This window comes from Drosophila miranda, assembly GCF_003369915.1.
Source record: "Drosophila miranda strain MSH22 chromosome Y unlocalized genomic scaffold, D.miranda_PacBio2.1 Contig_Y2_pilon, whole genome shotgun sequence".
Taxonomy (NCBI): domain Eukaryota; kingdom Metazoa; phylum Arthropoda; class Insecta; order Diptera; family Drosophilidae; genus Drosophila; species Drosophila miranda.
In genome coordinates, this window is record NW_022881614.1 from 28,080,101 (window position 1) to 28,097,023 (window position 16,923).

General features: G+C 47.4%; 1 protein-coding gene and 2 pseudogenes across 1 annotated transcript in view; 2 read left to right on the plus strand and 1 right to left on the minus strand.

Annotated features, from left to right (window-relative positions):
• The first annotated feature begins 80 nt into the window (after window positions 1–80).
• Window positions 81–1,276, plus strand: LOC117192314 (annotated as a pseudogene).
• Window positions 1,277–6,741: 5,465 nt separating this feature from the next.
• LOC117192312 lies at window positions 6,742–10,931 on the plus strand (annotated as a pseudogene).
• Window positions 10,784–16,923, minus strand: part of LOC117192317 (vacuolar protein sorting-associated protein 13-like) — a 46,208-nt gene continuing 40,068 nt past the window's right edge. Inside the window, 14 exon segments of the mRNA XM_033396970.1 lie at window positions 10,784–11,190; window positions 11,260–11,398; window positions 11,463–11,746; window positions 11,824–11,962; window positions 12,012–12,112; window positions 12,170–12,992; window positions 13,064–13,435; window positions 13,492–14,334; window positions 14,399–14,526; window positions 14,588–15,181; window positions 15,244–15,402; window positions 15,470–16,033; window positions 16,094–16,380; window positions 16,383–16,689. Of these exon segments, the coding sequence (XP_033252861.1) occupies window positions 10,939–11,190; window positions 11,260–11,398; window positions 11,463–11,746; window positions 11,824–11,962; window positions 12,012–12,112; window positions 12,170–12,992; window positions 13,064–13,435; window positions 13,492–14,334; window positions 14,399–14,526; window positions 14,588–15,181; window positions 15,244–15,402; window positions 15,470–16,033; window positions 16,094–16,380; window positions 16,383–16,689 (4,992 nt within the window). The 3' untranslated portion in view covers window positions 10,784–10,938.

Below are 16,923 nucleotides of genomic sequence, written 5' to 3' on the forward strand. Positions count from 1 at the left end.
TCTCATTTGAAAAATATACCGCAAATATACTGACGAATTCAAGTTGTAATTTACATATTCCTCGTTTTTGATATTCCATGGAATATTACTAGCTACATAGAACATTTAGCCATGCCCAGACAGTTTAATACGATTGATGAAGCAATTTTCTACTTGATTGGCCTAATTTAAGTAATTGCTTTTATTGGATTTCTATATAACGTTGAAAATTAAATTTAATAGATTCATGAAATTGGCAAAATATACCATTATATACCGATATACCGTAAAAATACCGAGAAGTATTAAAAATACCGTAAACGGTCGCACTGCAGTTTGTTTTGAGCGTGCAATTTTGTATTTATTTAAAAACATGTTATTCTTGTAGGAAACTATTGGAATATGGCCGAGCAAAAGACAGTAGACTTTGTGTGGAACTGCGCAAACAAACTGGAAGCACAATCGCACGTCGAACGGCTGCTAAAATCCCATTACATGTGAGTGGCATATGCAGATATCCTTTGGGACCCAAAATCCAATCATCTTTTGCAGTACAACCTGTCGAAAATTCGCCTGACACAACGTGCAACTTCCCGAAGACAGCTGCGGAGCGGCACGGATATGCGCCCGCTGTGGAAACCAGTGGACCGATGGCAACTAACAGCTCCACCTGCAGCCCCAGCGCCTGGCGGACACTGCCAAAAGAAAAAGACTCGTCGCAAAGCTGGAAATGGCCAAGGCGAGTCAACAGAAAGGCTTGCTGAGCACTGTGGCAAGGAACAGGGCCAAGTGGCTGAGGAAGCACATGACCAGCAACATTGTGAGTGGCAGCAACTTCGTTTTTATAGAACTCTCTTTAAAACTAACTGCATTTTCAGGTTGTGGACTGCGCCGTTTGTCAGCAGAAGACAATGCTGTCACTGGAAAAGCGAAAGGGGAAGAAACGGGATAAAGCCAACGATGAAACAATAGCAAGCACAACGCCGACGTCACTTGAGGAGACTGCAGCCACAAACCAACAAAAAGGAAACAAAAAGATGGTCGTGAATAAAGATATTAAAGCAGGCCCGAAGATTCCACAGCAGGAAAAGGCAAAGGCGCCCACAACTCCAGCACGCCCCACGAAATCTACCAAACACAAAACTCCGAAGCAAAAGTAGCGTGCCAAGCAAAAGCGAAAAGCGCTTGCCAATGGACTTAAGTACACAAGATTGTTGTTTAGTTGAATGAAAATACTTGTTATTGCACATAATTAAGCATTAGCACAATACTAAACCCATTGGGGCATGAATCAAAATCGAGTCTTTGTGGTGCTGAACGGGCAGAGATCGAATCGATGGTTGCCACCGCCGGCCCCATTATTGAACCAGAGCGAGCGAGCGAGCGACTTGCTGGCTGGCCACTTGATAAAAATAAGCCGATGTGGGAACCTGTTATCCAGGCCGGCCTGGGTCGAGTCACGCAACGGCAATGGAGCTATCATTGCTGCAGTTGGAGCAACATTGCTGCTGCCACTCCCGTCTAGACGTCCACACTCAAGGTTGCCAAGGTATTGCGCAGCGAACAGGGCCAGCATATTTAATTTATTTCTCGAAGGGCAACATTTAATTAAAATTGAGTTGTTTGCTATAGCCATGTCTCCTCGTCAACGTCCTTCATGGTGCTTCCAAAAAAGGCCACAGACGCGGCTCCGCCACAGATTGGCTTCCCTGCTTCTCTAAAGGCTCTCGGATTTCTTGGTCGCAGAAGAAGCAGCAGCAGCTGCGGCAACAACATCTGCCTGCTACCGCTTTCTTGTTTGCTGCCCACATTAGAAGATTTCTGGTTATTTAAGTTGGTTTTGGCATGAAGGAGCCTGTGTTTGCTCGCACCGTTTTGGTCATGATGGGCACTAAAATATTATATCAAAGGCGAGCTCTGCAAAACAGATATTTTGGGTAGGGTAGGTAGTTGTTGGTGTGGCACTAGGACTGGCCCAAACTAAGCTTTTGCCTCTACTAACGTGCCGGCCGGCTTTCCAGCGGTGTCTCCAGCGTTTCCCCAAAAACGAAACGAAACGTAATAAAATGATTTGCGAAAACACACACACTCTCTCTCACAGACAGACCCGATTGGGTTCCACGACGCTCGGGCACTCGGCTCCTCTGCTTCTGCTCCCACTGCGAGCAAACAACAGCCCAGTGGAGCGGCGGCCGTCAGTTGATTCTCGCGCACCGAACAAGCCGCGCTTGATTCTCTACTCAGAGCGTGGAAATGGCTGCCGATCGTTCTTAGGCGAGTGCAGAAACAGAAACAGAGGACGGAAAAGAAAATGTGTCAACGTTGTCAGTGCAAACAAGCGCAAAGTGTAATCGTGTGCTTTAAAGTCAACAAGAACTGAAACCGTATGCAAAACTAAATTCTGTGCGTGGATACATTTCGTAATTTGCGGGTCCGGGCTGCAGGAAGGCGACCCGTCAGAGGCCGTCGTTGGAAAATGACCGGAAATGCACACACATCTATGGAGGCAGAGAGAGAGAGAGAGAGACGACGACGACGAGACCAACTGACACGCCTGCGCACAGGCTATTCCCCGTTTCTTGCCGGAAAAGCCTCTACGAAAACATATTTGTCGGAAAGCAATAGCCTAGTCTGACCAATTTCAAAGAAGCTCTGGCCAGAAGAAACAGAAGTTTAGGGTTTCGTTTCACATGTGTGTTCAATTAATAAAAAAAAAGAAATGTTATGGCGGCGATAAATTGCGATGCCACCGTACAACAATAACAACTAACGGCAGCCAAGTGCAAATAATATTACAATTTGCGTTTATGGTGGTATTAAAACTAAAAAGTAAAAGCGTGTACCCCCAGCAAGTGCTGGGAGAGACGGTCAACAGCACTTGGCACTCATTTGCATGGCGCTGGCGAAGCTCTTTGTTGCTTTCCGGCGACGACACGCGTCGCCATTCAGACGAGTCACAATCAAAAGGCTTGGCCGGAGAAGGTGGAGGCCCAGGCCAAGGCACAGGCACTGCCCCTTCTGTAAGTTTGTGTCTTTGTGGCACACATGTATGTACATATGTACATACATATGTATAACTATGTTCAATTCTTAGCCACAAAACAGTGGAAACCGCAAGTGACAGAGGAGGTAGAGATAGAGGAAGATATAGAGATTCACTTGGCTACACCCCGAGAAGTTCACAGTGCCATTGGGCGCCCGAAACAGATTTCTTAATAACGTTTAATGACAAATACTGTACACAAGCGAGTGTAAAAATGTATATACTCGCAATCCCCTGTACCCAGTACTATGTAGTATAGTGGGGAAGAAAAACGAAAAGCATAACGTCATCAGCCGCTGATTTTTCATGAGTTTCCAGCCAAACGAAGCGTGCAACCAAAAAATAAAAAATGACAAAAAGAACGAGGGGTAACGTTGTGAGTTGCTGCGGACGCCGCAACTCGACAGTTATACCCGATACTTAGTCAGTATGGCTCTCCTCCGGCAGACGCCGCTAATATTAAACGACACGACAAAGAGTGCGTGCGAGAGAGACAGAAAATCAGTCTGAGCGTGACGTCGGGCTTGATTTGTTCCTTTTGGGTATAAAAATGATCCGATCTGATCCAGATTCAGCAGTCTGATAGATATGGTCATTATCTATGATTCTGCGTTTTTAGTTTTCTCGAATCTGCAATATTGTGGATGCAACAGATTTTCGTCCTTTGTGGGGGCGGAAGGAGGTGGGGCGAAATTCTGAGATATACGTTTTATAGTGAGATCTAACAGAAGTGCGGATACCAAATTTGGTTACTCCAGCCTTAATAGTCTTTGAGATCTGTGGATGCCCCAGATTTTCGTCCTTTGCGGGGGCGGAAGGGGTTGTGGCGAAATTTGGACACGAAACGGTCAAGGTCCGATATCACAGGAGTGTGGATACCAAATTTGGTTGCTCTGGCTCTTATACGTTCTGAGATCCTTGAACTCCTATTTTGCAATTGGCAAAACCGACCATGAAGAGCGAGAAAGTATGAAATTGTTTTCTTGATTCTGGCTATAATAATTATACGATCTGGTTGAGATTTTACACTCTAGAACATATAGTCATCCTCTACGATTCTGCGTTTTTGGTTTTATCGTATCTTTAAAAATGTGGATGCCACAGATTTTCGTCCTTTGTGGGGGCGGACGTGGGCGGGGTGAAGTTTTGAAATATTTTTGTAGCAGTGACATATCACAGAAGTCTGGATCCAAAACAACGTTGCTCTAGCTTTTATAGTCTTTGAGCACTAGGCGCTGAAGGGGACGGACAGACGGACAGACGGACGGACGGACAGACAGACAGGGCTCAATCGACTCGGCTATTGATGCTGACCAAGAATATATATACTTTATGGGGTCGGAGACGATTCCTTCTGGACGTTACACACATCCACTTTTACCACAAATCTAATATACCCCAATACTCATTTTGAGTATCGGGTATAAAAATGCGATTCAAGCGCAATACAAATTGTATTGTGTAACGGTTGCGGTTGGACAATACCGATTCAAAATAGGCTATCGCTATGGTGCTCGGATATCGCATGCAATAACCTTGGGCCAATTATCGCTGCAGGGCATAGTATAGTTGGGGTGGGTGCAAGCAAGCTCGAGGTAGGGAACAGCTGAGCTGAGCTGCCGTAAGTGCTGTGCAGCGCATCGCAACGGAGCTTTCGAAGCCGAGCTTTAAGATCGGTAAGCTCTTATTTAAGCAGTGCAAAAGCACCAGAACGTTCTCTTTCGAAAATTTGAATCTGTGCAGCCGGTGGCTATCTCCGCGTCGGTAGCAAATATATAACTAAATCGACCACATGTATGCCCAAGAGAAAAGAAAAGTAACCCAAATAAGTGCCACAAAGACAAACCGAAAAGAAATAAAACGGAACGGGGAAAATCCCACACGGTGGGCGCGCCGCAAAAATTGGGCGAAAATTAATAACCGTGCGCCGAGAAAACTAGCAAGAAACTACCCTGGCGAAAAGTGCATATTTGCCCCCGCCTATGCGCCGCTAACTCGCTGTCTGCGACGGCCTAGAAGACGCCGCCACGGATCCGGACCCAGATTTCGTAGATTGTAATTTTTTTTTTTGGTTCCTTCTGAGCACTTATATGACTATGTAACTTTCCTTAACTCTGCGTCACAGTCCTACCTCGATAGGCGGGAATGTGAAAGTTCCCAAAACGGAATTTATTTTTGCGGGTTGGAGACCGAAAAACTTAATCATAAAGTAACAGACTACAAAAAAAAAAAAACAAAAAAAAAACCTTTTCATACCCCTCCTATTTACCAATCCCCCTCCGACCTGGGCACACATTAACATGGTTTCCACAGCTCCACAACGAAAGGCGCCTTTCAGCGAGGGACCACTGTATTAAAGCCGTAAGTGACCCAATTTCAATTTTCTCCTTTGCGCCTGTCTTCGTCAAAATCTAAACCGCATGCGCAGCGGCCAGCCGCTGCTGATAAGAGAGCACAACGCTTGCGTTCCACACGCTCGAAGCTTTTCGGTCTCTTCGGTGCCAATTCTGCTAAGCTTGCCTTGCTCGCATTCCCTGCATGGAAACGTAGTCAAGCCATACACTAACCAACATAGAAAAAAAAACTCTTCAACCCAGAAAAAAAAAAAAAAAATAATTTATAATGTTTAATTAAATTTCGTTTTGGCTCACCATTGCTGATCGCTGGTATGACCCCCGCTGCTTTTGAAAATTTTTTTGATTTTTATTTTTTTTCCTTTATACATACCTAATTTACTTATTTCGAATATCCTATATTATATTCCTATCTTTTTTATTTATACTCCACCGTTTATATATACCTATATCTATAAATTTTTGTTTCCTCCTTAGGGATTAAGACTCCTATTTTTTTTTCCATTCCACTAATTTTTTTTCTTGAATTGCCTGCTGATTGTAGTTCAATACTTGTGTTATTTTTGGAAGTGAAACTTGGTTTGCTAGTTTTTGATTGAAGCAACATGTCTATGATGAAGTACAACGAAATATATTGAATTTTATTAGCAATGAACATGGAGTAGACTTATAATTTCCTAGGGACAGGGTGACGTAATGGGGTAGGGTAAGAATTTTAGGGATTTCCAGAACCTTCGCACCACTGGAAATCATGGAAGGGTGGGTATAGAATCGTGTGGGCACCGTCGGAGCGGTGGTCGCGGATCGCCGATGTCTTTGGAGCGGCACAGTGGGACCTTTGGCCGTCTCAGCTTGCTAAATTAGTTAGTTAGTCAATAAATATTTGCACACTGAAAAAATGTTAAACTTTGAGTGCTTATATCTCCTAAACTAAAACTATCTTGAAAATTCGATTGGAAAATTCTCTATTAGATGCGTACATTAAATTTATCTAAAGCACTCATACAATTTTTTGACTATTTCGGCTGAGTCCCCACTGTGCCGCGCCAAAGACATCAGCGACCACGCTGCCCTACGGTTTCGGCACGCAGCACTGACATGCTTTCAGTGCGCTTGTGTGTGAAGCTAAAAGCCGTATATGCTGCGGGCGAAACCGGTTTATGGCCGTGCCGACCTAGGACATACACACATATACACAACTACAAGCATATTTCTGGGTTGGCTCGAGCTCGTGCTGACCGAAGCCGAGTAGCACTTCGGAGCCGAAGGTAGCGTAAAAGAGAATTGAAGTACTAGCCCCGCGCGCCCGTACCATGAAGCGTCAAACGAAAATTGAAAAAGCATTTGTTCCTCATGCGACATCTTGGTATTGTATAGTCTTTGGTTGAATACTTGTTCTGTAGATCGTTTGATTTCTCGCTCGGGTTTTATTGTGGCTTCTCTGGCGGTTGTTTTTGGATTCGGATCTGTCATGTTCATCGAATGCACACAGTTTTGCCTTTTTGCCTTAGAAATTAACAGTTTGCTGTCAAAAGTAGATAACACATTTTATAAGATCACATGCACTGTTTATTGCGGGGTAAATGGTTGGAAATGGGGATGTGGTATTGTATAGTCTTTGATTCAACGCATATTAACGCAAAGCGCTTCAAATTAACACTGAAAAACAAACAGAAAAAAATATAAAATGGATACAATGGCAACTACTAAACGGCCAGAAATGGAACAGTTTTTGTTGGGTAAGTGTAATTATCTTCAACTAAAAACCCGAATATTCAGCACATTACGAAAGCAAACCGAACAACAAAACTAAAAGCAGTTACTGGCAGATTCATCATTAAGACTTTGTTCGTTTTGCATAGTCAAAAATTACATGCATACACAAAATCTTGTATAGAAAACTTCGGACCTTGAGCCTGCCCGCCCGGGGCGCACTCCACAGATAGAGCAGAGCAGACAAGAGCAGTACAGACGAGATCCGATCCAACTGAAACTTCAACACATAAACATTAATAATAACCCTATGTATTATTGACTCATTCCACGACGTCGATGGGGCCAACTTTAAATACGCTTTTGTTCTGGCTCATGCTCTTGTTTTTTGTGTACACTTTGTCGAAGGCGTTTGGCTCTGTCGTTTTGGCCGCTGTTCCATTGAAGCATAAATACATATGTACATATGTATATACAGTCCGTATGCCCGCAAGGTATACCATAAAAAGAGGATAAACGAAGCTCAAAGCGCTTGTTTAAACCTCCGTCTCTGGGCTATATTTTAACAAGTTTTTGTACTGTAGTGTAGGAACCATATCAAAAAGTTCGAGCGGAGCGAACAGAGCAATATTCAAAGTTTCGAATTTATCTTAGATTGGTACTGCAGAAGGGATAAACTGAACTCCTTTTGGATTCAATATATCATAATGACGAAATAAAATGGAAATCTTTCCTTGAATACATATTAAAGTATGCTTGGGTATTTCCACTTACCTATCGAAGACAAGACTAAGAGCTCAGAAGAGACGAGAAAGGATGAAAGAATAGCCCCTTCACTACTACTAACATCTGTAAATTCTATTTAGTTTTGTTGAATGAGCATCTCTTGTTCGGTTTTCAAGCATAGCACTCTCTGTTGCTGGTGGCTTATTCACATAAACAGAAGTATTACGATTACAGACTTATTCATAGTTTGCGTGTTCAAATTTTAACAAGATTTCTTGCAAATTTCTTTACTTTTCGGTTTACTTTTAAATAATTTATATATTTTTGTATGTACATATGTATGAACCACAAAAAACTTAGCTTAGCAAGGGAGGAGACGGAGAGAAGAATTAAAAAAAAATACAAAATAAAAAAACGCCGTCGAAGAGTTTACTTTCTTAGTCAGTGAAATTATTTTTAATTGCCGCGGTCAATTCGCAGTTGACTCTTGAGCGAGAGAGCTTATGAGGTCATTCATGTTTAGTCTTGGGGCTGGGGCTGGTGCTCGGCTGTTACTGGCACTGATACTGGGCCAGAGCCAGCCCAGAGCAATTAACTTAAGCATTGCCTGTCCGCTTCCTGCTCTGCTCTGAGTCACTGCAAAAGACACTGCTGCCAGCTAATTGCCCTCCGCAGAGGGAATGGAAATGGGATGGCTCTTGCTCAACTGCGGCTGGCAGGGGGAGGGCAGGCTATTAAGGCCAATGATGCGTTTCGAAATTAATGGCTAATAGGCCGCCACCATATTTAGCAAGAACAGAGCAAGAACCAAACCCAACCGAACATTAGAACTCATGGCGGTGATCTTTTCGTCTCGTTGCAGATGTGCGCGCCCACTTTCGTGCCTCGCTGGAGACATCCGAGTACGAAAACACCTCGAATCTCTTCCACATGATGGCCGCCGAACAGACGGCATAGCTGCTGGAGCGCTGCGAGCTGCTGCTGGCGGGTTTTTCAGACGCAGACGTCCAGGTGCCAGCTCCAAGCATCAAGTCGAATGGGAATGGAATGGGCGACTGTGTCGATAGCAAAGTGGGCGCGGAGACCGGTCCCAGTTGCTATCTGGAGATGTTGTCCTCGCCCAGTTATTTGCCTGGAACCTCCAGTAATTAGTAATTACCCCTAATTGCAGTGGCCGCTTCGCGGGAGTATATCGATCTGAGCAGCAGTGGCTCCTTGGACAGTGACAAGACTTTTCGCTTCTCCGCCAACCAACCAGGAGCAGGTTCAGCGTCTAAGGATGATAAGGAACAGCAGCTGTATGAGACCTGCCAGAGCCAGGGTCAGGGCCAAGACCAGGGCGAGGATGAGACGCAAAAGGTCATAACCTTCACCCACGAGCTGATAATTGACTGTCCATACGCGGACCTTCCCGCCGGACACCTGTCTCTGCAGAGATCTAACAAATACGGACAGCTTCAGCGGATCGTACCAAAGCGCTCGTTCTTCGATCAGACCAGAAAGTGCTACTGCGGCATCCTCAACGAGTGGATGCTCTGCTATGCGGATGGTCCGACTGCCTGCCGGCCCAGCAGCAGTCTCTACCTGAAAAGCTCCGCCATTGAGATCGAGCACTTTGGCGAGGGGAAGCGGCGCGACAGTTGCTTCCAGATAACCACCGATGATCCCAACAAGAAGTTCGTTTACCAGGCCAGCAACGAGGTCGATGCCAAAGAGTGGATCCACGCCATTGAGGCAGCCATACGTGGCGATGCCAGCACCACTGTACACCAGTCCCTGAAGAGCCCGCTTCCACGCAAACTGCCCACACCGCCAGTCACGAAGAGAACAAACTACTCAAACTACTACTTACGAAGAGCCTTCGCCCATTTACAACCTTACCGTGGATTTGTCGGGGACGCCACCCAAACTGCCTGAGAAGACCCACAGTCCAAGCGCCCTGGCCAGGCGCTTTGAGTATGACGTGCCAAAGTGTCCGCCGCAGCCGCTGCAGGAAGCGACATCATCCGTCGGGGAGGTGGAAACGATGGTGCTACTTAATGATGGCGGAACCAAGGCGCAGACACAGCCACAACCACAACCGTCCAGTCTGCACGGCAGTCTGGTCATGGACTTCCACGCCAAGGTAAAGACCGTCCACAGTGAGCTGTCTACTCAGCTGTCGCCAGGCGGTCCCAGTCCGGAGCGCCTGAAGAAGGCGCTGCAACAGCAGCGATTCGGAAATGCTGTCGCTGTCGCTGACGAGTCCTGCTCAAAACCCCAACAACAAGGAGCAGAAGAAGCAACGCAAATCTCAGACATCCGCACAGACGAGTCCGCAGAAGATGACGTCCACGCCCGGGAAGGACTGTGATAAGTTGGCGAGGAATTGGTTTCTCAGTCGTCTCAATAAGAGCACATGACAGAAGACAGCGAGCACGGCCAGCGCTGCGCCCGCCAATACCAAGTGCAAGCAGAGCGAGAAGGAGAATCTGCTGACAGATCCGGATCTCGGGGAGGGCTACGGCTATGATGGGGCACTTCCAGGCGAACGCGACCTGAGTTCCTCCCCCTCCCCCAGCCTGAAGGCCGAGGCCAAGAGCAAAGTGAACATGATCATCAATCAGTTCGAGAGCAGCGGCCATCTGTCCACCATGTTCAGCGTGGAGGCGCTGGCGGCGAATGCCCTGGCCTCGCTCACCTCCTTCTGCGACAACGACAGCTGCAGCAACTACGAGCCTATCATGCCACTCTCCACACCTCCCAGCAGCTTCCTCAAGAAGGTGTAGACCAAATCCAGGTGCACTCATCGCGATCTTGCTCGTCTCGCCTCTGCGCTCGCTTTAGTCCTTCCCTCCACAGATGTATTGTAGATTTAGTCCTTAAGCTAGTGGAAACCGCCCTCTGGATGTCACATTTTTATACCGACATACAATTTTAATATAAAAGCATAATTGTTAACATAAGTAAAAGCATTCATTATTGTATGTGGATTTAAGTGTGGATTTGCTTGCATTTATTCAAACTAGTTGCAGAGACGCAGGCAGAGGCAGAAGGTGGATCAAGGCAGTAGCTCAGTAGCTGCCACTGGAGCCGCCATGAGGATGTGCCGGATTATAATACAGTTAGCAGATAAATTCAGATTTAGTTATTTTTTTGACCAGGATAATAGGATGTGGCTGTGACGTTGGAAATGCTGTCGCCTAAATGAGATTCGATAATTTCCTTGAGGGCGCGGCGCTTGCGGTCATCTGCCAGCAGCACCAGCCTGCGGGGCGATTCCTTGGAGCTGAAAAATCCCAGCACTTTCTTGCTCTCCACTTTGACAGTGATTTGTACACCGAGCGTCGTAGCATCTACGGAGTTAATGTCATTCCATAGGTACGACCAGAGCGACTGAAATTAAGACCAGACTCATTAATGCATGCTCAATAGGTTCTGAATGGGGGCAAAAGTCCAACGTACCGTCCAGATGCCGAACATCTCGTTTCGCTGGATATACACCAGGCGGTAGTTGGTGACCAGAAGATACTCGGCCTTCTGGATAATCTCTTCGCAATGCACGAAGCTGTCGGTGCTGGCATACTTTCCCTTGTCGAGTTCCCTGTGGATGAGAGCAATCAATTAGTCAAATCAGGCCATCTAATCTGCCTACGCGCGCCACTTACTTCAACATTTTGTTGCCCATGGCCTCGCTGAAGCAATAGGGTCTCAGCACATGATCATTGTGTTGAAAGCGAGTGAGACGCAGCCGCTTGACGTCCTCGTTAGCCTCTGTAGCGCGTTTAACCGCCTCAAAGCTGCCACTGGCAAAGTCGACCACACCAGCGGTGGGGCGGGCGATCAGACCAATAGCTCCCTTGCCCAATCCTTTGAAGAAACCCTCAACTCCGTGGTCGCGAGCTCCACTCACAGGTTTAGTTACAACACCGGTCACCCCGTCCACAAAGCCCTAGGTGAAGGTGAAAAAGTTGAAATAACATTAAAAAATGCTCAATGCCTCAGAATGTTCAATGTCTAGAACCGTACCATCACCAAGCCCTTGCTGCTTCGCGCTAATCCTTCGTGGAAATTCTTCGGCTTGTTGTTCATGCCCTGGCGCCGTTTCTTTTGGTAGTCCTCGTCAAAGGTAAGTGCTGCCAGCCCCTTGCCCATGGCGCCAGTAATCCTAATATTACGCTCGATAGGAAAATCCATTAACAAAATGCTCAACTCATTTGGACATGGCACCAGCTGCCCCGCCTACAGTGTGGCCGAAGAGGGACTTAACGCCCAGGACGAGACCCTCAGCGAATTCGCCAGGCCCTTGTATAGCCCCCTAAAAATGGAAAATATTTTAATTTCATATGTAGAAAAAAGAGTATGGTAGGTGTACCTGGAATGGCTCATAGAACAAGTCCTCTACGCCCTTTTTAAGTCCTACCACCAAGCCATATGGATTGCCAAGGACATCCAGGCCGAGGACGAGGACATTACGCTGCTTCAGTGCCTGCCCCGTGTAGTGCGAGGTAATCTCGTTTATTAGTTGCTGCTGCGTGAAGAACTGATATTCGCGCTCGAAGAAAGCCAGCCGGAAAACGACATCGTTCACATCGGTTAGGGTCACGCCTACGCCTTGCACTAGTGTGCCCAGGAAGCCTGGCATTGCAGTGGTGTCCGATCCGGCCATCGAGAAACTGACATGTATCTTGAGTGGCCCCAAGTGGAGACTGTCGTAGAAGTTTTTCTGCTCCTGCTGCGAGTGAAGTTCGAAGAAGGCGGACAGGGGCTGCTCAATGGAGTCGACATCTTGGCGGAACTGCTTGGCCGCCACCTTATCGGAAACCTCCTTAGCAAACATCTCAGCAATGGCCGTTAGGAACAGTATGTCCACCTTGAAGTGGAACTCCTGAATCAGTATCTTGGCGTACTTAAACTGCTTGACCGTCGAGTTGGGCATGACGCGCTGCACCATGCTGCACTCAATAAACGGTTTCAGAGTCGTGGTGCTGGCCACGCTCTTGGGCGGCGGTATCGGGGCTAGCACGACTGGGAATATGGGATCGATGAACTGGTTGTCCACCTGGACACGATTGATTTTGATATGCAGCTGATTCTGGAATGGTGATGACTTGTTCGACACCCAAATGGCCGGGTAGAAGCTGCGTCTCAGCTGTCGATCAACGGCCTTCTTTAGCACCATTCCGTCGAAGTCGATTTGAAAAATGAATACAAATGAAGGTGTATAGGGCGGTCCGTAGAATGTAGTCAGTGCGTAGTGAATATTACCGGAAATTTATTGTCTAGCTTGTAGTTCTGGACATCGTTAACGCTTTTGTGCACCAGATACTGCTGGTACTCGGCCTCCAGAAGGTCGGTGTCGTGAATGGTCATTTCCTTAAAACGCTTCTTACCCTCCTTCTTGGACTCCCAAATGATGCCAGAGCTGGTGACACCCAGGTACAGTATATCTAGGCCTGTCTGATTGTTTATCACAGACAGACCGATGCTATGGATGCGCAGATCGATGCTCTGCGTAATCGTCTGCAGGGAGGCGGTGGTTTCTGTACGTTTGGCTATCGACTCGACTTCGGTGAACAGCAACACACGCTGCAAGACGTCCAAGAAGGAGACCCAGAAGGCCTTGGTGCCGTCTTGCATGCTGTCGAGTGGAATTTCCATTAGCGGAAACTAAAGAAACATCGATGTGATACTTACACAACCTCACCAATGTCGTCACGTCGCAAGTCGGTTTCCTGTTTGTTTTTGCCAAATACAAGAATCTTGGGACCCGTCGGATGACTCCACGCGAACATAATATTATTTTTGGCATACAGAATTTTACCCTCTTTGGTGTTCTTCTTCTGGTAGCAGATTTCCTTTCTGGTGTGATTGATGAGCAGCCCCGGTGCATCGCATTTCTGATACTCTGTGAATGTTATGTATACACCGCCCTCCGTTGTCTGCACGTCCACGTTGATGCCTCCATGTCTGCTGTTCTCCAGCTTCAGCAGGGTACAGATCACCTCGGTGTAGTCGAAGGCAGGCGTCACCTTCTCTTCCAACCGAACCATGAGATTGTGCTTGTGGTCGTTTTTCGGCCACAAAGGCTCAAACTGATTAGGTTGAAGGGCCATCCACGGATCGCCCGGACGACTCTGCTCCTGGGGCTCGATTTTGTAGGGGCATCTGTTGCAGACGATATAGAATGGTATGAAGGTGATCTGCTTGGTCAACGAGTCCTGGGTCAAGTGATTGTGAACGCCGATGTGATATTTTCGATCGTTGGCATGGCAGGTGACTTCGCCCACCGAACCGGCCACGTCAAGAGGAATCTTCTCGCTCCAATCCCCATTGTCGCAGCGAATCGAAGCTTTCTTCTTGTCGAAAAACACATTATCACGAAAGGTAAGAAGTATAGGTCCACTATACTCCGGTGGATGGTATAACACCTCCACCGATGTGGCCTCTGTTTTATAGGTGAGCATCTCCCCCGTTTTGTTGATCATCCAGAAGGGGCTGAACAACGTGAGCATCATGCTGCCGTGTCGATCCTCTGGTCTGCGGGGGCGGAAATCAGAAAATCGGACAGATTTCAATCGGCAACTGATTTCAATTCGCTTACCGCACATTGAGCTCCATATCCACTTTCATCTCAGAGTCGTACGATGAAAACGTCCACGTGCAGAGTTCGCCGCTGCACTCGGAAATTTCGGTGGCACAGGACCAGTCCTTCTCTAGGTATTGTAGCAGCTGGGAAGACAGAGGCTCAGCAAGTGGCTCTTGGAGATAGTCTGAATGCAGATATACTTACTCGAACAACCAGAAAGCTTTTGCCGTCCTTTCCCTTTTCCGACAGGCGGACAGTAGGCAAATGCAGAACGTCGCCGGGACTCACTTGCTTCTCGCCGTAATCCAGGAAGTCCTCTCTGATGTTCTTTATAGCCAAATCAGGTGAGCTGCGGGTGACCTCCAGCGAGTCCCTTCGCACAGAGCACCCAGCCACCGAAACCATTATGTTGATGGGGAGGGCATTGCGTAGGTACAGAGGCGGGCGCAAGTGGATGGTGTAGAAGGCGCTCAATAGCTTAAATTTGTTGGTAATCTCGTGATAGACCTCATTCTTTGTCCTCGTGGCGTTTATGTACAGCGGTTCAAATGTGGAGATGGGGTCGCACTGCAGCTGATGCGAGTAGTTGAGGTCCGAGGGACTGGCGCTCCAGGAAATACCCTGCACCGAGGTCTTGTAGCCCGGAAAGGAGAAGAACAAATCCTTGGAGTCCGCGTAAATGGCGTGAAGGGGCACATTGAACACTTTCCCGGGTCCAGCACTGCCCACAAAAATATCACTTTTGTGCGTCGTCTTGCGCCGATACACGCTGATGGTGGTAGTAAAGTGGTTAAAGACCTGCAAAGATTGTCCAATTAGCAGCTGAAATTCGTACAAAATAATGGATTTGCTTAGCGTACGCTGACGACACCATGAGTGTTCACTGTGGTGGTGCCATAGTCCTGCTTCACTTCGGAAATGATGCACCAGTGATCATGGGATATGCCCCGCATCAGGGGGAAGTATCTTGTATCGGACTTTGACACGGGCACCACGACTCTTTTCTCGATGGAACCAATCTAAAACAACAGACATATAAAGATCATTAGGGGCTTTTGCTATCAGGCTATACGAATGCCATCTTACCGTCAAATAGAGATTGTAGTCCTCGGCCTGATCATCGGTTAATGTGCTGAGGTCCTTGGTCTGCAGATAGGCTCGTCCACCGGCTGAAATGGTGCAAATTTGTATGTCATTGGGATCCACCTCGGAGGATAGTTCGCTGGAGGACATTAGCAATGAACTGTTGACAGAATGACCGCCTCCGCGATACACCTCGTGCAGGGTGAAGATGCCGCCGCCCAGATTGAGGGTGAGGTCAAAGCCCGTGTCGTTTTCCACGACATAGGGCGCGACTACATCCGGTTTGGCGAGACTCTTCTGGTCGATGGCCTGCGAGAAGGCCTCGCTCAGTTCGCCGAGCAGGGACAAGCTCGTTTTGCTGAATGTTATCTCCAGATTCTCCTCCGAATGGATGACCATGTTGATGGTTTGCTGCTCCAACGCATCGTTCGTCTCGCTCTGCACCTTCTCCGTGGCCAAGTCAAACTTCAGCTCCCAGGGCGTGTACTCGCTGACTCCGTTGCAGCCCACCACCTCGTTTAGCTCTATAATTGGCTCCCACTCAGCGAGGCACTGGTTGTAGTAGTTCTGCAATAAAATTTCAGTAATAAAATTGAAGCCTCCAAGCGATAGGATGCACCTGCTTACCATGTTGAGGGTCAGCGATCCATGTGCGCTCAGGTTACGGCTCCAATTGTTAAAGACGGCTGTGATGCGTGTATCCAGCGATATGAGGGGCTTGGTGTAGTATCCCACGCCCGACTCAATTACAACCGTGATGCTGGGCAGCTCAATGACGCACTTCTCCGTCTTCTGCTTCGCGGATTCTTTCAGTTCGTTGTTAATAAACTGCAGGGCATCGAGGCCCTCATCCACCCTGGTGAACCAATAGAATCGGTTGCGGAAATTGTGCGGATACCAGAGCTGTGTGTGTCCTTCGTTTCGTTTTCCATGACTGCCTTTACAGCAGTACCGCTGGCTATGCTCATTATCGCCTTATTCAGAAGCTCGATCGTGGCGGGGGACACGTTGATTATGATATCGCTTAGCTTGAGACTAATATGCAGGCCCTGCTCTTCGGGCGTGGAGCCCTGCAGGCTGATCACTCACGGGTGCAAAATGTAGTGGCGCGTCTGCTCCCGCCGCTCCGGCAGAAAGGCGCTCATGTAAATCTTGAGTGCATCGATTTGTCCATTAATGATCTGTTTGTCATCTATGGCGCGATAATTTAGATGAGCTTGAGCCTGAAAGGGACAAAAAAAGACTTGCTACATTTCTTATGGAAAGGAATAATAAACGATTCCTTCCAGATCGGGGGGCAGCATGAATATTCAATAGATAGGGTGAATAGTTTAAGCAGGGATCCACGCAGAGTTTTCAGAGGAATTGCAGTTCTTTTTGTACCTGGACGGTGAAATGTTCCGGCGTGATTTTGGAGTCCACTGCAATCAGAACCGCTTCTGCACATCGAGACGAAC